At 47.7% G+C, this 27785-nt stretch overlaps 2 protein-coding genes across 4 annotated transcripts; one reads left to right on the top strand and one right to left on the bottom strand.

Annotated features, from left to right (window-relative positions):
* Window positions 1-98: 98 nt before the first annotated feature.
* Window positions 99-12327, bottom strand: LOC122388155 (2-hydroxyacyl-CoA lyase 1-like). Its single transcript, XM_043378997.1, is given in 15 exon segments — window positions 99-992; window positions 1827-1962; window positions 2150-2257; window positions 2528-2765; window positions 2962-3037; window positions 3368-3562; window positions 3956-4067; window positions 4468-4597; window positions 4917-5093; window positions 5452-5633; window positions 6481-6530; window positions 6532-6623; window positions 7657-7741; window positions 8102-8151; window positions 12230-12327. Coding segments are annotated over 14 exon segments (1719 nt in total). The 5' UTR covers window positions 8144-8151; window positions 12230-12327; the 3' UTR covers window positions 99-896.
* LOC122388156 lies at window positions 9531-27785 on the top strand. 3 transcript variants are annotated; one of them, XM_043378999.1, is made up of 5 exons: window positions 10936-10986; window positions 25427-25911; window positions 26237-26366; window positions 26602-26692; window positions 26965-27783. In XM_043378999.1, the coding sequence occupies exons 2-5, from the start codon at window positions 25765-25767 to the stop codon at window positions 27119-27121; spliced, it is 525 nt and encodes a 174-aa protein (XP_043234934.1). In that variant the 5' UTR covers window positions 10936-10986; window positions 25427-25764; the 3' UTR covers window positions 27122-27783. The 3 variants fall into 3 exon arrangements, with proteins under 3 accessions (XP_043234935.1, XP_043234934.1, XP_043234933.1); XM_043379000.1 differs by lacking the exons at window positions 10936-10986; window positions 25427-25911 and adding an exon at window positions 9531-9822 and having other exon boundaries at window positions 26965-27785; XM_043378998.1 differs by lacking the exon at window positions 10936-10986 and having other exon boundaries at window positions 25313-25911.

The following is a 27785-nucleotide window of genomic DNA, read 5'->3' as shown; positions in this document are numbered from 1 at the left end:
AATGATAGTCATCGCGGTATGCTCAATCACGTAGTAATTCACAAAACCGACCGCGCCATGTTTAGTTGTCGTTTATCGGTTCGAAGTGAAAGAGCTTATGAATATCAACGCGATTTATTTTAGACCGGTGCGAATGGGCCGAGAGAGAGATCGAAACGTAAAAAAGTATGGCGAGCGCCAGCCCACGTCCCGTGCGCCAGTCACGCCGCTTGGCGCGCACGGTCAGCTGGCGCCGGCAGGGGCGCTCACAGGCACCTGGCACCGTGGGGTCGCAGAGGCGGTCCAAGTAGGGGGCCTCGGGGGGGGCCTATATACAAACACAACAGTGGTCTGGAATCGAGTTTTGTAGGACTTCAACGCACTGAGTTGGCTACTTCACTTTCTTTGGACCCACAGCAAGCGCAAATGGCACTGCATAATGTATACTTGTGGGGCAGTAGAGATTGAGACTGATCGAGTCCCTTCACGAAGAGCCTCGAGCAAGGACATTCGCTCTCCGTTACTCACACATCTAAATTGAGCACGCAGTCATAGCACAAATCAGGCATATTTTCCTGGAAGCACATCAAAGCTAATCGCTTTCGAATAACTATTCTACATAACAATATAATCATTTCTAAAAATATTGCATCTTTACCCAGGATCGATCACATATTTAGCACCTGAGCAACTGAAGTCTGCTCATCAGCATACTACCTCAGCTCGATTCAAATCGCACACCGTAGCCCCATTTGACTAATCACTCCCCAGATGCGACTCGAACAACGATTTTTGCGCCTCCACCCGCGCCGGTATTACGTTTTGGCGCGGTTCAACCTGTTGTGGCGCGAATCAATGGCACCTCATATTGGCGCCGCTTACATTTTGGCGCGTGCGACCCATTCGTGGCGCGAGTCTTACATTTTGGCGCGCGTGAGCCAGTCGTGTGCCTGCGGCCTCCGCGTCGACATGGGGTCGATCATGACGTTGATGATGGTGGGTCGATTCGTCACCTGCCGGCCACGTCAGTCGCTGCGTCACCGACGTCATATTGGGAGATTCACTGACCCGGCGAATTAACGATGGTGATTAACCGAGTCGTTAGGTGGTTGAGCAGTGTTTACGGAAAGACGCCATGTTGGGACAGTCATAACACATAAAGTTTCGTTGCTGTTAGAGATGTCATAAATAGATGTACAAAGGCAGTTGTTGCATATAATGATGGTGGTTTATGTGCGGCAAACACGAGCGTTTTGACATTGTGAACATGATTAGACACACTCCAATGATGGATACATACGAGTAAAGGTGGGTAAGTACTTCAGGACATGAAACCTACAATGCGCAAACAGCATCATACAAGGATTTTGCCCAAACACAGATGGAAGGCGTTACAATGCATAACGACCAAACACTTGGGAATTTATGTGGTCGGTCTACAGCTGCACTTAACAGTGAAAGGCCCATTTACGAAGGTCAAAAGCGTCGTAGTTTTCAAGAGCTGGAGGGAGAAGGTTGTCCATCGGTAGAGAAGAGGCGAAGCACGCAACCAGTAAAATCAATAGCTTCCAACATGAATCAAAGTAAAAAGAAGCTGTTTAATGAGAGGGAATATTTTGCGGTCATCAAGAATCCTAGAGCAAATAATCATACGATACTGCATGACATTTTTCAGACATCCTTTGGAACCGAAGTCATATGTTTTCTCGTACGAAAACTATTTCATGCGGAATTAGCTACATTCAAATTTAATTTAACGAACACGATTTCTCAACTCTGACAAATACCTCACTGGAATCAGTACCATCACGGCCCATTTCCCGCCATTTTTCAGGCGCGCCAGTTACCTGGAGCGCCGCCTCCAGCGCCGTCTTCAACTGCGGGATGGTGGTGCAGTTCCAGCCCGACGGACTAGTCTCTCCCTCGAACAGTGACGTCATACGGTCGTACCGGCTGTCCGGCAGCAGCGCCGTGGGTGGCGAGCTGATGGGTAAATGACGTCATATGTGAACAGTTGTAACAGATAAATGACGTCATCTGTGTGCAGTGGGTGCTGACCTGCTATTCTCGCCATCTCGGTTGGCTGATGTAGTGGTGACCTGTCCTGGACATATGCTGACCTGTCTAGCCTATGCGACCTGCCTTGACCCCACCTGACCCCAGTACCGACCTGATTGACCCGGATGTCTCGGCGGTGAGGTCGTCCCACAGAGGCCGGTTCAGGCCCGAGTAGATGCCGTTGTTGTTGATGACAATGACGATGATCGGAAGACGGTACCTGAAACGCGACAGAGAGGCGAGAGTGAGAGGCGATCGGGACAAGTCTGGGTAGAGGTAATGGATCAGTACAGCAAGGTAGTAAGTAATACAGTAAACATTAACAAAACACACCCGATACTCATTTACCGACATATCTCCAGCCCCAAGCCCAGTGGGAACGGCTATACGTCACGATCAAATAAGGTGAATTTTACCCAGCTATACTACCGTTGCCATCCCCAAACCACTTCCCTCCGCCCTCCGCTGATTCCCTCTTTTTATCACTCACCTAAACATGGTCTCCACCTCCATTCCGCTGAAACCAAACGCAGAGTCTCCCTCCACGCAAATCACCCTCTCGGCTAGTTTCTCCTGACGACAATAGATGGCAGCAGCGACGGCGAAGCCCAGTCCGACGCCCATGGTTCCGAAGGTGCCGGCGTCGAGTCGGTGGCGCGGCTGGCGGTTCAGCAGCAGCGTGCGGCCGATGTCCATCGTGTTGGCGCCCTCGCTGACGATGATGCTGTCTGGGGAGGGAAAGGGACGTGAGCGACATAGGGAGGGGTGTGTCACGTCCACGTGAACTTGGACAATCATTCATTTCAAAACGATTGATCAGCAAACACAATGGGTAAACAGCGATCACAGCGATCAACCCGGTTCTCGTAGGCACCTCGGGTTTAAGGCCCTGCTACAACACGAGCGACGTATTCGATGCGTTACCTTTGGGGATGTTGTCCTGGACACACTGCAGAGTCGCATAGTAGTTGAGCGGGACAGAGGTGTCAGCAATCTGCGACTGAAATATCACACAATGGAACAGACGTGTTAGAAATCTGCCATTGAAATAACAAAGCGGAACTGACGTGTCAGAAATCTGGGACCGAGAACACAGCTGGACAGACGAGACAAAATTATGGAACTCAAATAACACAGCGGGAGATAATGCGACAGAACTAAGGACTGAAATTACAGCAAGTCATGCAACGCATTAGTCATTCGAAAATGAAGCGTTTTTGACATGAGGGTAGATTTTTGCTAATCTATGCAATCTTCGCACCAAGCGATCCCAAAACGAACATGAATCGGAGCTCGTAACATGAATCGTTCCTCAGCTTTCATCATTTACCTTCACACCCAGCTGGTTGGCGGCCGCCTTCTCTCGCAGTCGCTGCCACCAGGTGCCGAGCCGGCCGGGGTCAGCGCCGGCCGGTCCCGACTGACCCCAGGCCTCCGCCAGCTGACCTGTGACCTCAGCCACCTGGCCCAGCAGGGTCACCGACGCCGGCACGCTGTTGTGGAACTCCTCCGGGGAAATGTCCACCTAAGGAAGGGAGAAGAGAGCATGTTCAACCGTTCTGCGTTGTTGAAGGGCATTAGAAGATGGAGAATAGGGCTTTTAATGGTAAAGAGACAATCAACCGCCATGATTCTTCTAAAAGAAATGTTTCCACAAAATCAACTTGAAAACATAAATTTCACTGCCAGAGCTAGTTTTTGATACCGAGATTAACGGGAGTGGCATACTTGACAATTAAATCTTAGCATCCCATATATTCCTTCTGAGAGTGAAAGCACACATGCAGTCTTGGTCTGGAGTTCAAAGGCCCGGGGTTTCATAAACAGTACCAGAAAGTTCCTTAAACCCTGGTGAAACACTTCACACTGTCTTCCTCCTCTCTCGCCATTTAAACCCCAACCTGCAAAGTGCTGTCACCTGTATGAAGCGGCACTGGGCGCCGAACCGCGGCGGTCGCCCGAAGTGCAGCATCCAGTTGAGCCGGGCTCCCAGCAGGAGCACCACGTCCGCCTCGCCCAGCGCCAGGGACCTGGGAGGGAGAGGGTGGGTGGGGGGATGGACAGAGGTCAAATAATGGCACGTCGGGCTTGGCGGCGTGGATGATGATAGGAGAGAGAACAGTGAGACGAAGTCAAGGGATTAAATACAATGTTCTCATATATGAAACCGGAATTAACGGATGTGTAAATTATCTCTATATAACCACGGACAAAATAGTAAAGATAAGGGTTATTGGTTGACGCAGAAACCTAACAGGTTCGGTTGGTTTCAGATAAGTTATTGTTTTATCGATATCATTCATCAGTGCATATCGATCAATCGATTTCCTTGACTCTACAAAACTAATACATTATGCTAAAATTAGTATGCAATTCTCTTCTACTGGGATCCTCAGGACACGGCCTAAAGAGAGTTGATTGAACACCCACCTGGCAGCGGAGACACACTGCGGGTGGTCGTCAGGCAGCACGCCCTTCCCCATGGGGGTGGGCAGGAACGGTAGACCGGAGCGCTCCACCAGTCGGCGCACCTCCGACTCGGCACGGCCGTACGCGGCGCCTGAACGGGGGGGGGGGGGGGGGTGAAAGATGGTAAGTGATGACGTTATGGCTGAGAAGAATGTAATGTCGTCTTCAATTTTTAACTTGTAAATCGACAGCAGACTCGATTGCAACAGAATATGCGATGAATATTTTTTCTTTTAAGTCCTTCTTCAAGACAACCATCTTTACAAACCATTCTTAAATATACACACTGTCCTTAACTGCCTGTGTATGGCAAAAACAGCTTTGACAAACCTTAAATTGCCTGCTCAACGTTCCTACAGACTCTCCAGTCGAAACCAATTCCCCAACCATCCCTTCCTCCCCTTCCGTACCTTTTCCGACGACCACCAGGGGTCTGGCCGCTCCCCGGAGCAGTCCGACCGCCGCCGTCACCTGGCTCGGCTCGGCCAGGGCGCGAGGAGGGGGCGCCAGCGGCGGGCACCACTGAACCTCCGACTCCGGCACACAGGACTGCAGGAGGTCGCCGGGGAAATCCAGGTACGCGGCGCCTGGTGGACCGGAAGGGGAGACAGTCAGGGGTGTTAGATAAACTGTGTGAATGCTGGGATATCGGTGCAAACAGAGATGACCCAAAGGCCAGCTCCCTAAGAATTGGAACTTAAAATGGAAAAAAGTTTGTCCAGATGATATTTCCAATCGCATTCAAATATGAAATGGTTTAAGCGACAGTCAAACAAGAATGATAAGACACACTCAAAACACTTCGTCTTGAAGCACTTACCAGCCATAGCCAAAAAGATCCACCAAATACTCTAGGTAACCATCTGACCTCAGCCTCCCTAGCGATTCACTGGAGTTACTCCAGGCCCCAGGGTCCGTTAGTCTGTTCGCGTCTCGTCCGCCTACCTGGCCGTCCGTATGTGGCCTCCTTCACTGCCTTCATCACATGGTAGGGCACCAGTTCAGCCGACGGCGGACGGGCCGCGTACTTGCAGTAGGGGCGACACGCCTCCACCTGGGGCCACTCCTGGAAGGCGCCAGTGCCCTCTAGCGGCGCATCACTAGCGCCGCCTATAACAATCAGCGGCCTGAAAAACAGAACGTGGGTTATGACCGACCGAAAACGACGTGCAGTTAGAGACAGAGCTGGCTCAAACCTAAAACCCTTATAAATAATTGTGACAAATTATTCATGACAAGTCAAAAGCTCCACTCAACCATAACTAACTCACCTAACATCACCCACAGTTCATTCTTTTCTACAGTTCCAGGCAGGGGCGCGGGAACTACTTTCCGACTGGGGGGGGGGGGGGCACACCATAATAGAGATCAAGATTAACCTAGGCCCTGTTTCACCGGTGATAGCAGCACGCTGCTATCACACGTGTCAAATTGGGTTTCCATGGAATCATCGACAAACCTGGCGTCGTCAAACTGTGTGATGTCATCAAATATTGCTGCTAACGTCTTCACGGCCTTGCGATCAGACAAATGTATCAAACGCAATTCAACGAGACAGCAACTCTGTTCCAAACGCAGCTCCGACGGATTACACCAAACGTCATTAGTGTGACCTCATCACATTACGTCAGCTCGCGCAATTTGATAGTAGCGTGCTGCTATCACCGGTGAAACAGGGCCCTAGGGTACCCCCAAATCTAGTTTTCTCACCGGTTTTAGGCCACTTATTTTTTCACCCCTCGGCTTTTTCAACAAAAAAGAAAACATTTGCAAAAAGAGTGTGGTATTCCGTCTCAAAGCTGTGGGGGCACCCCACGGCCCACGGCCCCAGAGTTGGGGGGGGGGGGCAAGCTGCCCCCACTGCCCCCCCCCCGGCTCCCGCGCCTATGGTTCCAGGCTCCAGCTATGAATCGTTTTCTGTCAGCCCTCCCGGTAAATAACTGTGTCCTGAAGCCCTCCCGAGTCCCGACTGACCAGCAGTTGACGCTAGCGTTGGCCATGCCACCAATGGCATGCAGCACCCCCCGGTCCGGAGACGGCTAGGCAGACGGCCGGCCGCTGCGTCAGGTAGCCCACCGCCTGGGCCGCGTACGCCGCAGACTGCTCGTTACGCATCCCTGTCGGTGACGAGACGGTTAAACAGGTTGGCAATTGACTCGTAGTGTCAAGTGACATGGTGACATGCGTCAGAGGGGTTTCCCGAACCCCAAATGAGACCAGTTACAAGGTGTCGGTCAGTTGCAAGTTTGACCACCTGCTTTGGATTCGTTCAATGCTGAGCCGAATGCTGAGTCTAAAAACATCATCTTATCAGCAACATGAGCATCACACTAGAGAAACTCCATCTTCAAAATCCGATAGCGTTTCAGTCAAGTCTCAGCCGTGACGACTTTGCCCGTTACCAGGTGCCCATGGTGGTTTCCACTCGAGACCGGCCGGCCGCTATCAGTTTATCAGCAAGTGGGGAGACGGCAGTCCTAGGCCAATAAACCTGACCTAGTCCACCGAAGAAATAGGCGACTCATTGACGAAAACGAGCATTTGAACACTGAAATGACACTGAGCCTGCTCATATAAAATCGATTAGCACTACCGCGCCTAACACAGTTTTTTTTATTCATATCAAAACCAACTGTAATCAGTCCATCTGATCGGATATGATGCGGCGGACATTCGATGATGACCGTAATAAAAGACTGCAGATGCTCAGTTCCATAGGAATAGGAAATGTACGCGACTATAGCTACGTGTACATATGTACCGCTGTTCGTAACCGTTTCTTTCTGGCCGTTTAAACTACGCAATCAAACCTATGAGAACGAACACCCATTACACACATTCCTAAAAAGCTACTTTCGACACCCAACCATGACCGTCAAATATTAGACCGGTGCTGATATCTGTGCCAGTGTCGGTGTTTGTGAAAAGAGTTGAACTGGGTGGCTGGGTGCCACTTTCCAGTGTCAGTTGACACTGGCACTGACGGGCATCCCATATCAGGATTAGGGTTCAGGGCCACAGCCATGGGCCCAGTCAAAGCCTTTACAGGATCGAGCAAAGAGTGCCTCATTGTCAAACATCGACTGATGTACATATGCTGAGATCTCAGCATGTCTCTACTCCCCAATTGACATCTATAATGGTACTCGCCAATGTAATGGAGGCCCTCCTGCTGCGCTGCAATGGCCACCTCCACCACAGGAACTCCAACCACTCCAAACATGTACTGCACGCCCTGTGGAGTTAAGTACAGTCAGCGAAAAGCTATACAAAATCACACTTACAGCCTAAAACCTTATGGCTTATCTGGGTTATAGAAGGTATAAGACAAACTTTCAAATCTTATTGTCTTGAAATTTTGAGATCTAAAACAGAAACTACATGTCATGGAGGGATGGGATTGGTAAATAATAGACAAGGATCTAATAGTCAAATAGATAATTGATCATGCGATCTTTATTCTTTTCTTTGCACTGTAGTGCAATAAAATGCAATATGCCAATTGATAATGATCATACAGACTACCCAACCACACCTTATTTGGTTGGTATGACCATCATTCTGGATCATGCACCTCAATGGAAGCACAATTTACCTGTTCCTTCAGGGCCTTGCATATGATTGTTGGAGTCTCCATCGTTGGAACTGCAAAACAGAGGATTCTTCAATCAAGAGTTACAAGTTTAAAAGAAATCAATTGTCCTATACAAATACTGACTTACCTACCTAGAATGTTCTTACCTAGAATGTAGGATAAGAGGCAAGGGAGCTGGGCTCATGGGATGCTGCCTCTCTCACTGTCTATTCATGTATTGGTCGTATCTGATTTTGAATGAACTGATGCTGGGACTTTCTACCACTTCTTGAGGCAAACTATTCCAGTGGTCAACAACTCGTGATGAGAAGAACATGGTTCTCTTGAGGGTTCTGTGTCTTGGCTTGGCGAGTTTGAGTGAGTGGCCGCGAGTCCTGTCGCTGCGTGGTCCAGCGTCCATTTGAAGAAACTTATCACCAGCTTTCACCACATCAAAGCCCTTGACAATTTTGAAGACTTCTATCATGTCACCTCTGACTCTTCTTTCTTGTAGAGTAGTGAGATGGAGCCTCTTGAGACGGTCTTCGTAGGGTAGGTCAGCTATGGACGGTATTAGTTTGGTTGCCCTTCTTTGAACTTTCTCTAGCTTGAGTATGTCCTTCTGTAGATACGGACACCATGCTTGGACAGCAAACTCCATCCTGGGTCGCACTAGTGCTTTGTAGATAGGTACAAGTATGTGTTCGTCAAGGCAGGAGAAAGTCCTTCTTATTCTACCCAGCATAGAGTTTGCCACAGAGGCCGCTTGGGCGACTTGCTCGGATGGTTTGAGGTTCGGCGTTATCAGTACTCCAAGGTCCTTTTCCTTCTTGGTAGTGGCTAAGGTAGTTTGTCCCATCGTGTACGCATAATTCAAGTTCTTCTCTCCAAAATGCATGACCTTACACTTTTCCTTGTTGAAGTCTAGCAGCCAGGTCTTACTCCAAACTTGTACGCTGTCCAGGTCATTCTGCAAGATGGAACAGTCATCCGACGACTTGATGCTCCTGTAAATCTTCGCATCATCTGCAAATAACTTTCCTGGGGACTGCAAGTTATCCAGAAGGTCGTTGACAAAGAGCAGGAACAAGACAGGGCCGAGAACACTGCCCTGGGGGACACCACTCCACACAGTTCTCCACCCAGAATGACTGCCTCGGATGCATACTCTCTGTTCGCGATTCTTCAAGAAACTGCTGATCCATACTCCAAGCTGGCCCTCTATACCAGCAGCTTTGAGTTTGGCAAGGAGGTGGCAGTGTGAGACCGAATCAAAGGCCTTCCTGCAATCTAGATATATGGCATCCGCACAGCATCCTTTATCAAGAGCATTTTCAAGGTCATACGTAAATTCAAGCAGCTGGGTGAGACATGATTTCCTTGAGCGAAACCCATGCTGGTGTTGACTTAGTAGTGTGTTAGTCTCTAGATGTTCAACTATCCTCTTCTTTACAAGCTTCTCCAACACCTTGCAGGGGACAGATGTGAGGCTGATTGGACGGTAGTTGAGAGGATCTTCACGGTTCCCTTTTTTGAATATCGGTGATACATTTGCTCTGGTCCAGTCTCTTGGAAGTCTGCCATCTTCCAATGATTTCTGGAAGATAATCAGCATGGGTTTGGCCAGACTTCTTGAACAGTTTTTCAGGACAATGGGGTGGACGCCATCAGGGCCAGGCGCTGATGGAGTTTTTAAATGTTGCAGTATGTTTACAACCTCACCCACATCAAATTTACACTCGGTAAGTTTTCTTTCGCTGAGACACTGGATGATAGGTGGACTGTCAGACGTTGTGTTAAAAACCTTTTGAAACTGTTCGTTCATTTCTTCACATGCCTCCTTTAGGTTTCGGGTAAGTTGCCCATCTGACTTCCTGACCATCGTAATGTCTTCTTTTATAGTTGTCTTGCTACGTGCATACGCATAGAAAGCTTTTGGGTTTTCCTTGATCTCACTCGCTAGCTTGGCTTCAAAGTCGTACTTTGCTTTCCGCACCGCACTTGTAGAAGCATTTCTCACTTGGGTGTAGAGTTGGCGTAACCTCTTTGATTTCTTGTTCACACGAAGTCTTGTCCATGCCTTTTCTTTCATTCGTACAAGGCGTAGAACCTCATTAGTCACCCATTTCTTCTTGTGTCGTTTGTTTTTCACAAGTGGGTATACTGGTACAGTTTGGTTTATGACTTCCCAATAGTGATTTAGGAAAGTATCCCAGGCTCCCTCCACATCTTTAGTTGATAGCTCATCAACCCAATTTATTCGGTCAAACATGTTTCTTGCAGTTTCATAATCACCTTTATGGAAATTTCTCTTGGGATCAAGTTCCATGGCAGCTTCAGGGAGATGTCTCATATCAATTTCAAATGAGAAAGAGAGTACACAGTGATCACTAGAGCCAATTGGTGCCATGTGCAATATGTTTGTTATTTCTAACTCATCTCTTGTCAGTACAAGGTCCAGTAGCGATGGTTGATCATTCCCTCTGATCCTTGTGAAATTCCGAATATGTTGATATAGATATAGGTTAGAGCACTCGTCTAGAAACTTGGACTGTTCACTACCTGCACCACCATCAACTTCATTATCAGACCAGTTTATTTCTTTGAAGTTGAAGTCGCCACAAATGAGAACCTGTTGATCCTTCTTTTTGCTTACCATGCACATTGATTTGATAAGCTGTTCATTGTAGCTTTGTTGACTCCCTGGTGGTCTGTACATACAGGCAACATTGAGGAAATTTGTACCAAACCTGAGTTGGCAGGCAATAGATTCAACATTGTCCCATCCATCTTCTTTCAGTTCCGATGCAGTTATTGTATTTCTGACCATGATCAAGACTCCTCCACCATGGCCAGTGCTTCTATCCTTTCTAAAGATGTGGAAGTCTTCACAGTCAACATATTGTGTGAGCAGACAATCCCTTGATAGCTTTGTTTCCGTTAGACAGATGATGTCATATTCCTTTTGCTGCAAAGTAATGTTGAGTTCTGACCCCTTAATTGCATTCAATCCATCAATATTTGTGTACATACATTTTAGTTTGTTGTTCCTGCCCTCTCCCAAACAGTTCCTGCTATTGTTCACAGTCAAGACTTTATGACGTTCAGCAAGTACAACACACTTGCCAATGGATACAGTGTTTGGGGTTTCAGAACCACTAGTCTCCTCTCGGGACGACACTACCCCGAAAGATTTTGTGTGTGTCCCTTCCTTTGGCTTTTAGTTCTTCCCTCAGCTTGTATTGCTTTTCTCTTTCTTCTTTGCTCATATCTCTATTGATGTAGACATGTCAGAACCCAGCATCCCTCAGTTCAAAACGCTTCTGGAACAGTCGGTTTGCATCTTCTTTCGCCTCAAATTTCACCAGTAGCAGGCGCGGCCGAGGAGTGGCACTACTAGAGGCAGAGGCTTCAGAGGGTGGGGCTTGAGTCTCATCTTTCTTGCCGAGTCGGATAACCTCAACGATCTTTAAGTTTGAGCTGTCACCACAAACAGCCTTAATCAGATCAGTCATACTTTGACGGTCATCGTCCTTCCGCTGGTTTGTGCTTTTACCAGATTTACTGGTTTGTGTTTGTGCTGGTTTGTGCTTTGTGACTGAATGCTTTTACTTTTTTACTAACGACATTCATAAAGAAAGATTTTAGATTTAATGAATAACTGATAAATTTGCTAATGAATGAATGAATGAATGAATGAATGAATGAATGAATGAATGAATGAACAAATGAATGAATGAATGAATGAACAAATGAATGAATGAAATGAATGAATGGCAAGGCCAGATGTGTGAATGGGATGGGAATGAGTTAATGAATAAATGAACAAATTGAAATGTCAAATGAATGAGAAATAAGACAAATGAGGGAGCAAATGAGACAATGGGTGAAAAATATCAATTCAAATTATTCGCCCTAGCAATTCCGAAATCCTGCAAATAGAAGGGTCATTGCTTACGTTCATGCTTCATTGCAAGGCAAGCAACGATATTGATAGTGCTATGATAAAAAACGAAATAAACAAATGAAATGAACAAATGCCAGTCAGGGGATCACGAACCAAAAATGAAGAAAAATGGCTGAAACTTGAAAGGGCTACGACAAGAAAACCTATAGTTTCAACCAAATATCTTTGAAACCAAGAAATACCTTGGAGATCCCGTAGATAGCTGAATTGAGAGTCGAACCTGATATAATCGACCTTACACAATCGACCACCCTCCCTGCCGCCTCGCTCAACGCTGTAAACAAACTGGCGCAGCTCGTCGCCCCAGAAGCCAATCGTCCAGCAGGTAGCGACATCTATGAAAATAAAACTATTTTGGTCCTGCCACCTAGCGGAGGTTACGAAGTCGACGATGACGAGACCATTGCCTACGGGAAACGATACCGACAGAGATTCAGGAGTGAGGTCTGCTTTATCTGTACCACGACCGCCACCTACTTGCCGAAGGCTATCACTTTAGATCAGAGTGTGCTGCGATAGAGAAGTGCTGACAGTCTCCCGTGAATATGAACGTTGCTTTCGTTTAGCAGCTTTTGCCGATCGCATTTTCTCAACTCGACACGTTTTAGTTGAAAGTAGCTCTCCAACCTTCTTGTTCATCCAAGTTTTTTTTCATAGCTGGACCAATGCACCTTCACCCGTGAGGTGATCACGCTCCCCTTAGCGGAGTGGTGGTTTTAACCCTCGCCCATGTAGGGGGGGGGTTGGTGCAACCCCCCCCCCCCTGAGGTTTTTCGGAAATAATGCAAAAACGGCGGCGCGCAGCGCCGCCAAATTTTGGGTACCTTATGGGGCAAACCTTGCGCATCTTTTGATAAAAAAAAAATTTGACCGGGTCATGTCAGGTCACGGAGTTATGACGTCACAAAGGGAACAGCCTCCGGCCGGATTTTCACAAACTGAGTGCCAACGCCCGAGGTTTCCTGCCGGTGGTAGGGGAGAGTGGGGTGGGTTGTATCAGTTTTTACTCCGATACCCATAACCTCGTAACTATCCGTGATAAACTCATTATTTCTATACTATCCCCTTCCTTGATTCTTCTGCTTTTTTGTGCAAAGTAACTTTTCCGCTACCTCTACCAGTTTTTCTTCTACGGTCTGCCGAATAGAACAATGTTTTTGATACAACTTGCCCCATGGCTTGGGTGAGTTGTATCACATGGTGGGGTAATTTGTATCACTATTTCACGTTTCAGGGAGTGTGCTTGCTACTGGTTTTAAACATAACAGCAACATTAAATGGGGTTAATACAATGTATAGGTATGCTCAAAGGCTACACTTTATTAGACAAAACTTAGGTCAATGCAATCCGAACGAAACATCAACAGACTAGACGCAAAAGTGGCCCGTTAAGAGCAAAGAAGCCAACACATTGTGCCGAAATGGAACGAGCATTGACTAGCTACCTACAAACGCGAGCCAGGGCTTAGCTTTCGCGATCAAAAGCAACATACCCATACATACATACATACATACATGTTACAACATACCCCACCCGGCTCTGATACAACATTGTACCTAGCCGCCATCTTGGAAAAACATCCTCGTGCTAAAAAACAGCGGACAGCTGGAGAAATCCGTTTTCACTCACGCAGCCTTAGAACCTACCCTCACCACCGCTACGGAGCTCTTTCAAATTCGTGCACATCTAAATGCCCAAAACACACATTTTCTTGCAACTTATTTTTTTAGAATGACATTAAAAAAACATAAAATCGGCTCTCACCTCGAGACGCGTCCACTCAGCCACAAGACAGAACAGGGAAAGATGGCGCCCGGAAAACCTCGTCGGCTGGTCGTGTCGCGAGCGCCATCCATTGGATAAGTTTGGCACAATTCGCCCTGATACAACTTGGACATGATACAACTCTCCCCGCTCTCCCCTACGGAGATCGGTTGATGGATCGTGATGAAACTTCCCATGCATGTTGGGGCAAGTATTAGCTATCATATGGTATAAGAAACTTGACCGGGTCAGGTCAGGTCACGGAGCTATGACGTCACAAGAGGAACAGCGTCCGGTACTATTTTTGAAAAGCGCCCGAACCACTATTTTGCTAATTCTTGTCACCTCAATGGGAATATGCAGCAATATTAGCTTCCATAGGGAGCAAATGGACCTCCCAAATCCAAAAATACAATCAGATTTCAAAAATTTAAATTTTGATTTTTCGAATTTCTGCCGCCGACTGTGATCTTGCCGACTTCCGGCGCTCCCAACGCGCCATTTTTAGAGCTAGGGAAACAAAATACATACCAAACGATAGAGAATTGATCAAGGAACACGATAGTGAAGGTTTCAAGTCGATATCTCCCACCGTTTTGCCGCAATCGCCGCCGAAAGTTGAAAAAAGTCTATTTTTCCGAAAATTTGACCTTTGACCGGTCAAAAGTAGGTCAAATGTTGACCTAGGACCAAAAAATATACCACCAATCGCGAGATCTCGGCGAGAGCAATCCGTTGGTCTTTTCCGCTAAGCTCTACGACGCTTCGTTTTCAAACGCCAAGGGGGGGGTCGCACCAACCCCCCCCCCCCCTGCATGGGTAAGGTGGCAGATCGCCGTTTACGGGCGAGGGTTAAAGTTCAGGTAGGTAGCCGATGAGGGCATCGCAAATCTCCGGGGCGACCGTTTAATTCCTTACCTTACCTTACCTTAATTTGATCGGAATTTAGAGGCCACTTGGCCTGTAGGGAACCGTTCTCATCGAGCTCTTGACATATTTGACCTTTCTAACTCCTATCAGGTATCCTGTACCTGATGTTTGCCCAGTGGGCATCCAGTCTTGATTCACGATACATCTCCGGGGCGACCGTTTAAAAGGCGGGATGGCCTGTCAATGAATACAAATAGGATAAGTAGAAATTTACCATATCATACGTGCATTATACATGCAAATCGTACAACATGGTAGGTATTTTAAATGTGTGTTTATAATGGTTAATGATTAGTTGGTAAGCATCCATGACTTGTTGTCTATGGGTAAATAAAACCACGCAAGCTAAGATCAACTTTTTTATCAAAGTCGCACCTACCTGTCCCTATAACACCAAACACATGGCACAACTGAGTATACTCCCTCTCGGTCTTCCCTTCCTCTTACTATCCTCATCTATCCTATCCCCATCTGTCCAGCTTTTCACTATTCAATCCTGTTCTCGCTCCTCGCTTCATTATTGCGATATTGAAGGAACGCATCACTTAACCAGACCCCATGCCTCCATATTGCTCCTCGCCCTTTATTCCTACCCATCTTTCTCCATGCCCTCCTTACTTCCCTCCCCTCCCCTTTAACCTTCATCGACCACAGCTGAGGGGCAGAGAGGACTCACCATTCATGGTACGTACACTGACACCGGTCCCGGCCAACAAAAACCCTCCATGGACTGCCTCGGCCTTGGTCAGATTGAAGGACACGGGCCGAATCGGCGACATGAAAACGGTGCCGCGTTATAGAAGATGGTCTCTTCCCGGAAACGACTGGTGCGGTCATCTGTCATCAAGGTCAGCTTTTATCCATTAGGCACAACTGATAGTCCCGTGTCTTTATTTTAGGTATGGGCACGTTACAGAAACGGATGAGCCTATCGTTCATATTTTTATTTCAGCTCGTTCTTCTTGGCCGTCTGACGGTATCGATATCGTTATGTAGGGGGGCCTCTCTCCTCAGTCGCCCTGGGCTCTGTTGGTGTGGTGCCCCAGTGCGGGTAGGCTCTGTGCGGACTTTTATCTCTGCCGTCCGCCCTCGGTGAGGAGTGCATTTAGCGAGGCCATTTGAGGCAAGTCAGTCTTGGCGAACACACAGGCACTGCATCATTGGGTTTCACCGCCACAAAAAACACAGGGGGCAGTTAAGCGTTTGTTCTGGATCCCTCGGGCATGGTCCATCCCTGAGGATAATAAAAGGGTGCTAGGTGGTCGAACTGATTCACCTAAGCGCAATTGCTCCCGCAGACACTCATCCAGTCTCACACACTTTCACTCATCTGACTCAAACTTGTCCGTATTGCCAAACTGCGACGTCTCGCTTCCCTCCCCCTTTTCCTATCCCTGCAGTTGATCCCACGTCCTAAATTACCTCGGCTCTGGAGTACCCTTGGAACCTTTGAACTTCCACTCTGCCTATCGGAGTTAACCCTCACACATCAATTAATTCTACACGTTCCGCCTAATGGACCCTTTCTACTCATCGATGGTCTACATTTGGGATCACAAAGCACGTCTTACTACGTATTATCTCGCGTCTTACTGCATCTCCCGACGACTTACGGCGTATAACTCGCGTCTTACAGCGTCCTTGCCCTATAACGACTAAGTGACGACTTACAGCGTATAATTCGCGTCTTACGGTATCGTCCCCCGATAACCGGCGTATAATCGCGACTTACGGTATCTCTATCCGATCACCTGCGGTTATTCGCGTCTTACCGCGTCCTTGCCCTATGATGACGACGTGACGACTTACAGCGTATATTTCGCGCCTTATTACGGCTGGCACCGCTTTATTGCGTATTCGCGACTTACGGCGCGTACCGTCCTGGAACCGGGACTAGCGTCTTACGGCGTAACTTTCCGAGGCACCTCGTATTAAACTGCCGTCGCAGCCTACCTAAATAAACAAATGCACAATGTCCCCCAAATTACCCGACTCACCGCGATGTGGATCCGTTCATCGACTAACTGCGGTCACTGGGTTACCATTGTATCGCATATAACGTTCTCTGCCGCTCTGCCGATGGCATCCACCCTGCCAGTGATGGATACGTCCGAGCTTGACGCAGGCCCTTCCTATATTTAAATTTTACCCGAACTCTACTGGAGTTATTCCCGAACCTATCGAGGTGTAAGTACCAGTGAGGGACCTATGTTCGCGACTTACGGTGTCTCCCCGATCACCTGCGTATCGCGTCTTACGGTGTCTCCCCGACCACCAGCGTATCGCGTCTTACGGCGTCTCCCCGACCGCCAGCGTATATCGCGCCTTACGGTGTCTCCCCGACCACCAGCGTATCGCGTCTTACGGTGTCTCCCCGACAACCAGCGTATATCGCGTCTTACGGTGTCTCCCCGACTACCCGCGTATATCGCGTCTTACAGTGCCGCCCTCCGGTCACAAGCGTATGTTCGCGCTTTACTGCGTGCTCCTAGGTGTCTTAGTGTCCCGTTTCCGTTTGCTCCCATGTAACTAGACTTGGACGTTTTTCAGGTCCCTTCTCCCCAATGATGCGTCCTTACCGGCAGAACTTAACGCGCAGGGGCGTGGTCGCATGCTCCTTCCTCTCTTCCGCCCGGGCTAAACACGTCTTATTATGTCGTACGTTCCATTCCTGTCAGGGGTCTCGTTTCTAATCCTAGGTTCCTGGTTATATGTGCGAGAATATCATGCCTACGCGGTGGGCGAATCGTGAATCCTCCAGCCTCCGAAACTTGTCTCCCGTTCCCGCCTGAGTGACTGTACTTACGTGTAGCTGCGTGTTCATCGTAAGGGTAAGAGAAAGAGAGAGAGAGAGAGAGAGAGAGAGAGAGAGAGAGAGAGAGAGAGAGAGAGAGAGAGAGAGAGAGAGAGAGAGAGAGAGAGAGAGAGACAGATAGAGAAAAGAGAGAGAAAAGGGAGAAAGAGAGAGGAAGCGAGGGATAACGAAGGAGGAAGAGAGAGAGAGAGATAACGAAGGGGAGAGAGAGAGAGAGGGAGAGAGAGAGAGAGAGAGAGAGAGAGAGAGAGAGAGAGAGAGAGAGAGAGAGAGAGAGAGAGAGGGAGAGTGTGGAGGATCAAATCAGAACACTATTGGCAGCGGAGGAATAATCAGCGTCGGCGGTGCTTTACCGTGCACGGCCCCTCCTGGTGAACGTCACGAGTAAAGGCCCTTTGTTACGAATGGAACGGCCTCCAGCCCGATAGATATCTATTATGGGCCTGTTCCAGCGCCTCCAGAATAAATTCTTGACTGGAGGCTCTACCAGAGGTTTTACTGGAGGCGCTGGAACGCAATCTGGAGATTTCTGGAGATTGGTGTCATAGATACCAAAAGAATGACGATTGTTCTCTCTTGAAACGCAAAATTTGTTTTCAATTTTAGTTAAAAAGATAAATAAAATTATAGCAATGTAATTTTCTTTACATTCAAGTTGTAAAATTATCAGTCAAATGTCCTTTGTTTACATTCGTGATTGTCACATGTGCGCCATAATTGTAGACCAGAGCCTCCAGAGAAATTTGGACCTCTCAACTCTCTGGAGGCTACTGGAGGTTTCTGGAGCTTTGGCGAGAGCTTTCTGGAGCTTTCTGGAGGCGCTGGAACGCTCTCTGGAGAATTCTAGAGCTTTCTGGAGCTTTCTGGAGGTTTCTGGAGGCGCTGGAACAGGCCCTATGTTGTTCACTACGAAACCATTTCCGTCACACTACGAAACCATAATTATCATGCCGATACCGAATGAAATGCCTAATCACGAAATTACCGAAGCCACACAAAACAAGGGTCACCAACCTTATGCCGAAATTGCTGCTAATTGACTTTAAGGAGTTGCAATTACATCCCCAATATTCATCGTAGCAAAATCCTAACGATCGAGGGAACGCTGATTCAAAAGATAGAACCGTAGCGGGGCTTAATAAAGTCCCTCCGCTAAAGTCTTTGGCCTGGAAAATAGTGATAATTGCAAGCGTTTGCACTTAACAATTGATAAGCACCTTTGCCTACTACGTTGATTTCAATTTCACTGGACTTCACTTTTACGGCAACTCCGGTACGCAAAGTTTAACAATAAACCTGAATACAAGAAAACAGGTTTTATTCAATCAATAGCACATTATCGAGTTTGCATATTTTTCCCAATTTACGTCTCGTTTTCATATCGATGATTCCAAAAAAAAAACTTAATTAATGACGCTCTAGCAATGTTACATAGCTGGTAGGTCTCGCCAGGGGATTAGCCCGCAAAACGACTCACGGCCGAGAACTGTCGAATGCCTTAAGGTGCCGGGTGATAAATCATGAAAAAAAAACTATCCTTGTTTACTGTGAAACTCAAATTTATGCACGGAGGTTTCGCGAAACCCAAATATAAGTTGATGGCCAGTCTTTCCCTTAGACTCGAGCTAATTCTCGTAATTGCAAACTCTAAGTGTTAGCGAAACCGGCTTCTGTTTCAATGACTTTCCATCATCACGTTACCCTGAGGCCATCGGTCATCTACACAAGCCGGGTTGACGGTGATCAGTTCTAAACAAGTGTTCTATTACTGAGATCCTTGTGGCCAAGAGCGGTCTAATTAGTTGTTGATCGGGTCGTGCTCAATTGAAGATATCACCAATTATTAGCTATGCAAAACCTGTCCGTATCTTTAAGGTCCTAGATGGGAATTTATTGCCGGCTGCGAAATCAAGACTTAAATTCAGCATCCCCTTGTCTAAATGATTCTCTAAATGATACCTTCTGCCTATCATGGAGCGAAACCGGGAATAGAAGACTCTGTAAGTTATGCTACTTGACTATTAACCCTGTCGGCTTGTCTTAACGTCGATCAGGCATCTCACATACATATTCTCTACCTGTCAGTGTCTGAGCGTAATCGTGGTCGGCTCGGCCCCCTTGAAAGTGTCGTGTCTGTCCTGCAGACGGCACTACGGTCGCGTGTCACGCCGGTAACCGAGGAGGGCTCGGCTTATCGTTTCTGATTCACTCCCTAGATGGCATAAGCGTTCACTCGCATGACAGGGCGGCGGGCCGCCCAAGCGTCCCTCCCCCGGGTTAATTGCGCCGCTCGGCCCCACCGGCCGGGCTACCGGGCGGAGTCCCCGCCCCCTATTTGAGTCATCGACCCGTACGGACCAGGCGGAGCGGCAAGCATTCCTTGTGCTGAGATTATTATGGGCTGGAAAATGTGGACGGATGATAACCCGGTCAGTGCTGACCAGGCGACAATCGAACAGCTCCCGTGCGAGCGCTGCGTTGTCTAAGGCAGGATAATAACCCGGTCCGTTCTGACCGGACGACAATCAAACAGCTCCCGTTCGAGCGCTGCATTGTCTTAAGGCAGAATAATATCCCGGTCCGTTCTGACCGGGCGACAATCAAACAGCTCCCGTTCGAGCGCTGCAGTGTCTTAAGGCAGGATAATAACCCGGTCCGTTCTGACCGGACGACAATCAAACAGCTCCCGTTCGAGCGCTGCATTGTCTTAAGGCAGGATCATAACCCGGTCCGTTCTGACCGGACGACAACAAACAGCTCCCGTTCGAGCGCTGCAGTGTCTTAAGGCAGGATAATAACCCGGTCCGTTCTGACCGGACGACAACAAACAGCTCCCGTTCGAGCGCTGCAGTGTCTTAAGGCAGGATCATAACCCGGTCCGTTCTGACCGGGCGACAATCAAACAGCTCCCGTTCGAGCGCTGCAGTGTCTTAAGGCAGGATCATAACCCGGTCCGTTCTGACCGGACGACAACAAACAGCTCCCGTTCGAGCGCTGCAGTGTCTTAAGGCAGGATAATAACCCGGTCCGTTCTGACCGGGCGACAATCAAACAGCTCCCGTTCGAGCGCTGCAGTGTCTTAAGGCAGGATAATAACCCGGTCCGTTCTGACCGGGCGACAATCAAACAGCTCCCGTTCGAGCGCTGCAGTGTCTTAAGGCAGGATAATAACCCGGTCCGTTCTGACCGGGCGACAATCAAACAGCTCCCGTTCGAGCGCTGCAGTGTCTTAAGGCAGGATCATAACCCGGTCCGTTCTGACCGGGCGACAATCAAACAGCTCCCGTTCGAGCGCTGCATTGTCTTAGGGCAGGATCATAACCCGGTCCGTTCTGACCGGACGACAATCAAACAGCTCCCGTTCGAGCGCTGCAGTGTCTTAAGGCAGGATAATAACTCGGCCGCGAGTTGGCCAGACGACGAGGATGTGGAATCAGTTCAGGTGCTTCGGGGTCAGCCTGGTCACTCCCGCGCTCTCCGAAATTAGTGTAGCTGGGCCTGTCCCTTACGCGGTACCTCTTCCCCCGAAAAAAACTGCGCCAATCACCGAAGGCCGTGCCGGCTGACTCCGCCCATGTTAAGCGAGAGTGGACCCTACCTATCCTTGTACATTCGGAAGAGAACGCGAACAGACATAGATTTTAATGTACTTACGATAACTTACAAAAAAAAAAAAAACACGCTAAATCGAGGTAACTGTGACTCATCATTATCAAGTTTAAAAGTAACACCGAGGCAAATATCTATTTCACTCTCATTATTACGAGTTAGAGCTTTAACGACGGTCACTAGTACAACAACGACTCGGCGTGATACTGCGTGCGTTTTCCCAGTGTTTGTGTTCCGCGAAGAAACGGCATGCTCACGGGTGAGAGCAGTGTGAAGGGTGATGTTTCGCTTGGTTTTTCGAGTATCGACGGCCAAAACGCTCTCGCTGGGTCTGCTCGTTCACCATTCCCTCCCTAATATCCCCAACAGATATGAGTACTTTTCCAAGATATATTCAATCAAACAAGAAGATATGAAACTCGCAATACAAAAGCAAATGATTAAAAAAAAAAGAACGGAAAAAAAACTAAAACGACCGGTAACCTAACAAGTTATTCACACAGTTTTGGGGCGGAGCGAGCCCCCAAGCGGCTACAAAATCTTTCCTGCACTCAAACTCATTGACCCCTTGTATCGGATGAAACCGCTTAGGCTTAAAATCTACCCCTCCCCACTAACTGAAAAACCGGAGTAGGCACACTCTAGATGCCTGATGCATAATTGATGCCCCCCCCCAAAAAAAAGGGTAATCCTGAAGCGCAATTCAATGCCCACATATCCTGCCGGGCCTGAGAAGCCGGGCGGGCTCACCTCGCCCGCGGAAAAAAAAAAAACATTTGACCCAACGTATTTACAATCTCGGATCGACGTATTTCATCGAGCCTCGCCGTTATCGCGCCGCAGTATGATCTATACCGGGTGGGCGATGTAGACTTACTAAACGAACCCCCTCCCCCGACCGGTGAATGTCTACAAAGGGTTGGACCATACCCGGGGTGGCACCCGCACAAACGGAAAGACCAACAAGTATCATAATTGTAACCGGCGGCTAGGGGTGAATATGAATTATGAGGCGTGGTTACATGGTGAAGGGGGCCAGGATGCGTTCTGATGTGTCCGCTTCAGACTCACTTGCAACCGATGGTCGCCGAAGAGGCTGCTGCGAAGTGTAGCGCTGACTGGATCTCGGCTGCGTGGTGACGCCCGGAGGAGCACTGTTTGCGAGTGACGTCCGGAGGAGCAGTGAGGGGGAGCGCCGTCTCTCCTCCCCTTTTTATGCTTTCCGTCCTTTCTCTCGATCTGTCGCCTTTCACCGACGCGTTTTTGCTGGTTTCTCGCGATTTCGAGGGGCCTTGTGCTCAGATGTTCTGTTCTTTGTGAATTTCCTTCGCTTGATTCTGGCCTTAGTTATACAAATTTCTTGTTCCATTTCACGAAAGTTGCAATTGCAAATCCTTTTCTGGAGGCGTTTGCTTGGTTTTGTAGGCGGATGACCTGACAGTATTGCTGTAGCTGTGGTCTTCCCCTTCTTTATCGGGTTTTTCTTGTGCTGTAATCCGTTAATTTTACTTCAGCTCGGGTTGATTTTAAATTTGTCTTCACTTCTCATCTTTGCTTGTTTTGGGCTTCTCTTCAGAAACCGCTCCAGATTCCTGATGAGAAAATTGCTGTTCTTTCGTGTCTCGGCATGGCGACATCCAATATTTGCCTCATCTTCAATTTGACGCATAGTCAAGCTCCCTAGATGTTCATCTCTCACAGATAATTTATCTTTGCTGGCTTAAACGGAAAAACTGTTAGCGTGGCTATTCGTTCCGGCTTCTGAAGTGGATGATTTCGAGAAGTCCGGAAAGCGGCCACTCGCTGGGTTTTACGTTCATCTTCTGGTAACTTGATTCATTCGGTAAACAGCAGGTCCTTCCAAATTTACTAGTAACATGTTGCAACTCTTGGGTTGGGCGATTTTCTGCAGCGCAACGATTTCATCTCTAGTTGACACTTCATTGGAAGTATATGCCCATTTATCCGTGTTGATATAACGGGCCCTTCTGAATTTGTTTCAGCTGTGTAAAAAAGATATGTTCCACGTTCATCTTCTGGTGACCTGACCCGTTCTGGTAACTTGATCCATTCGGTAAACAGCAGGTCCTTCCAAATTTACAAGTGACATGTTGCAGCTCTGGGGTTGGGCGATTTTCTGCAGCGCAACGATTTCATCTCTAGTTGACACTTCATTGGAAGTATATGCCCATTTATCCGTGTTGATATAACGGGCCCTTCTGAATTTGTTTCAGCTGTGTAAAAAGATATGTTCCACGTTCATCTTCTGGTGACCTGACCCGCTCTTTAAATTCGGCGGATCCTTCCAATGTGCAATTAACCGGTTCCCTTTTTGCGGGTTGAGTGAAATTCTGCAGCGTCTTGGTTTCATTTCCGGTTAACTTTTCTTCAGATTTGGTGAGCTTTTGTGCGAGGACACAATTGCAGCGAATTCCTTCTCTGTTGATTTAGCTGTTTTGAGCTACACGGGCGATTTCTCTTCTTTTAGTGGTTCTTGATTGTGAATTCGCTATTTTGCGTGTAATTTACTAAGCCGCTCATCAACTCAGACAATTTGGTTCCGTTCATACTACCACTCTTCCGCTGATGTTTTGCGTTTTTTTCTGTGTACTGCCGAGCCGGTATCATGAAACATCTTTTTTTTTCAGTCTGTTTGCCGGCGGTCGTGCAGCCGGGTCAACTGTACATTGGGTCAACTGTACATTCATCTGTTCTTCCTTGCCGGTTGTCTTTCTTATCCTGAACCAGAGAATAGTATACCGTTCTCATTTAGCTTCGGAGCTTTGGTTTGCCGCACCGACAATTTCCCTGCATTGCTTTATGTCTTGCAATGATCCCTGTCTCCTCCTGATGGCTTTTCTATGCAAGGGTTGGATTTGATTGTGGGTTGTCGGGTATCTACGGATTCGCCTTCGAATGGTGGTTTCAGTCGTGCAATTGTCGTTGTTGATTTGGCCCGCTGACTGCTGTTGCAACGTGTTTGTTGCTCACTCATCCCTTGTTTTTCCATTTGGCATACCACCTGCTTTCTTAATGACTGAAGCCGGAGAAGGGCCGCTCTAATTGTTGGCGTCGCCTTTCTAGTACGTGATTACTGGAAGCTCAAACTGATCCGCATCTGCTACTGGGAGCATCCTGAATGGCCGTTAGTCTGGTCATAGACACTCGTTACAGTCGTTTCTGCCGCGCCGATCGCCTCCAATCTGTCGGCGGCGGCGTGTGTGCCTGCTCCATTTCTGCGCCCTTGGGGCGGAATGCTTCTCCGTTCTGCACGTAGCGTGGGAGAGTGAAGGGATGATTCAGGATAGGAACACCTGTCGCTGGGGACCCTCTGGGCCAGTGAAGTCCAGACTGGGTTCAACATTTTTATACATAGTCCGGTGGAAAAAATGTAATCTCATTACAGTTACACCTCTAGAGACGAATGATACGTTTATTCATTGTACCTACACGTAATGGGCAATGGCACAAATCTGCAGTCACGGATTTCATAGAGTCCACGGTAACCGACGAGGCACGTTCGTTTGTCCGATCATATAGACGGATTATTATTTTTTTCTAATCCCTATATACGCGGGTAAGCTGCAGATTATTCACAGGTTTGAGGTAAACATATGTAGGAATGTTTGCATGGCTTCCGCCACCCAAAATGTGGGTCACTGGAAAACTGGGATGCGATCCTTTTCATTCAGATAGCAATGCCTCGGTCGGATTTACTAAAGTGGGTATACGTTTTTGCTTTCTTTTTCTGATGGAAACGTTTATATACTTTAACTATGCTTAATTGGTGAGAGCCCATTGTTTTTAGTTTTTATACAACACACTCTGTTGTACTTGAAATAATGATACGCCTGATAATTAAGGTGTCGATATTAATACTTAGGATTCGTCTTTAACGAGAGCCCTCTTTAAATGCGGTTATGTTTTGCGACCAGTTTGATTATGCAAACCGTTGTAAATGGGTTAGAAACAATAGCACCAACAACATTTTCACACAGGGAATAAAGAACTTTCGGCCTACGCCACTAACGAAGATTTAATCACTTCTGATTAGGGTTGAAACACAGCATCTACAGTCCACACCCTTCACTCAACTCAAACAACCACCAAAAACAGACATCACGCTGCCCAAGTAAAATGGCGAGAGCTGAATGAAACGTGACCTGCAGTGAAACATGACCTAGCGGCACAGGTCACGTGACTAAATGAGCGCTTAAATTGACCACAGTCGCTGTCAAAGCTCTAGTTGTCATTTTACAGCCGGCAGGATCCAGCCAGCTCAAGCTTGCAAGACCTGTTAAGACTTTCGACGGGCCGCTAGTGCAGCATGTGGTGATAGACGTGTATTTGGAGACGTTCACGACTCATATTGTCGGGCATCGTTGGATCATTTCCGGAAGATTTGGCAGTTCTTGACAGTCCCTTCGACGTCGTCTCCACCCCTACCAGTCCAAAACATTTCAAATAAGTCCATCGAGCTCCGTACCACTCGGTAACTATTTGTAGAAATCCATCACAGTCCGCACCAGTCTTTCCGGGCATTCCCATCCCGTCTTATCTTACATTTTCCCAACCCGTTCCATCCTACATTGTTCGTCATGAGCTACAGTCCCGCCTCGTACACCCTGCTGGGTATCTCTCTGACCCTGGCCACCCTCTCGCTGATCGGTACCGGCGGGGTCAAGTGGTGGTACCTCAAGGAGATCAGCAAGGCAGACAAGTACGACGATGACAGGGAGGACAGGGTAAGAGACGAACGGTAGCGCAGCACTTAAAGCGGCTGTGTGTTGCTTCTTGAACCGCGGAACATATTATTTGTCGCATTATTTAATCGAGTTGATAATTTTTCGATCTGACCGTCACTCCCTCAATGAACTAATTTGACCCAAACTTTGGGTAATATCTGAAAAGGGTATTCACCATTTGGAAACTAATCAAAGAAAAGTTACATTGAAACATTCTGCAAATGCTAGTTAACTTCTAGGCGTTCAACAATGAACCCTCACTGTCCTATCGCCACGCATTTACCGCTTATTCTCTATATTCACCGAGTGTCATCACCGTTGCCAGATATCCGCCACATGTCAGTCCTCTGCCGAGTCAGGGGACGACGCGTCCGCCGGCCTGGATCTGCGTCTAACCCAGTACTACCGGGACGACGACGATCGGGTGGTCATCGATGGGGATATCGATAGGAACAGTGAGTCAGGGAGGGAGGGACTGGGGAGAGAGGGGAGAGGGAGGGTGGAAGGGAGGGAGGGGAGAGAGGGAGGGAGGGGAGAGTGGAAGGGAGAGAGTGACTTGAGCCTGTAGTGCTACCATTTGTCCTATCGACTTCGACTTCGCAAAAAATATCAATTTTTGTGGCAAACATTTTTCTACATATTAGCTTTATTTACTCTTCTCGAGAAAAATTATATATTTTCTCTTTTTAGATGCCGACGGCCTGCTCCAAGTTCTGCTTTCGACTGATTCGTCTTGCTCGAGTCCTTCCAACTTCATTGCTAGCATTTTCTCCAGTGGCAAGTGAGTTCATTTTATTTTATTTTCAATAACAAGTGCTGATATAAACGGTTTTGTATAAACATGCCAATGCGTAATGTTGTATGACTAAATGACTTCAATAAGATTGAATTTTACAGTAGAGCAGTGCCATTCATGGTTGAGCGAGCCATTGCTATTATAGCTACGATTGCATCACCTAATGAGCTGAAATGCCATAGTCTGAGTGTGAATTTAGGAATGACTTAGTGGGCTCACTATAGTCCCTCACTCCACCTTCCTCTCCCCTCCCACAGCGGCGACAACTCTGAGATCGAGGACTGGACCATTCCCCGGGACCAGCTGGAGGACCTAGAGGACGCCATAGGGGACGCCATAGTGGTACGAGACTCAGGGAACGACCAGATCGGCTGCTGCATCATCCGGCGGCGGCGCTCAGACTTCGACGACTAGAAACGACGGTGCCGGGTACTCAACCACTGGCAAGTGGAGATACGATGTTACTGTAACGGCCAGGAGAGCTATAATAAGTCGAGAGTTTTGTTATGAAGTTCTTGAGGCTGAATAGAAGCTGTGCTCCTGCTTACATGAGCTATGCTATTAATCGTTCAATCATTTGAGATGTTATGCCAAATGTATGTCGCGATGTGGTGCATATAATGTTCTTGGGTGATTGGAGAAGAATATTTAAATGTGTTGGGTGCACTATTTAATTTCCACTATTTATAGATGCAGTGTCCGTCCAATGATCATATGGTGATGGCGAAGGCCATATGTGTAGGCCGGTGCTACTGGGTGAAATAGCAATGTGTCTGACATGCTAGTGAACTTCCGATGGTAGTTCTATTTATGCTAGACTAACATAACGATCCGTTTTTTTTCTGTACGTTTTGTGCGTGATCAGCTAACGATTTGTGACAGCATGAGATATTGATGTAACCGACAGAATTAAAAAGGTTGCGATACGATACCTCTTTGTAACACAAGGTTTATGAAGCAATCAAGACAGTGCTTAGAGCGTGCACAGCGCACACTGACTGAGCCCTCAAGCACCTCAAATTTTGTTTACTGAACTTCTACTTATCAACTGTTTCTTTAACAATGCAAATCATCGGTC

This window comes from Amphibalanus amphitrite, unplaced genomic scaffold, assembly GCF_019059575.1.
Source record: "Amphibalanus amphitrite isolate SeventyFive unplaced genomic scaffold, NRLGWU_Aamphi_draft 000311F_arrow, whole genome shotgun sequence".
Taxonomy (NCBI): domain Eukaryota; kingdom Metazoa; phylum Arthropoda; class Thecostraca; order Balanomorpha; family Balanidae; genus Amphibalanus; species Amphibalanus amphitrite.
Note: the sequence above shows the minus strand (reverse complement) of the source record. Positions and strands in the feature narration are given on the sequence as shown.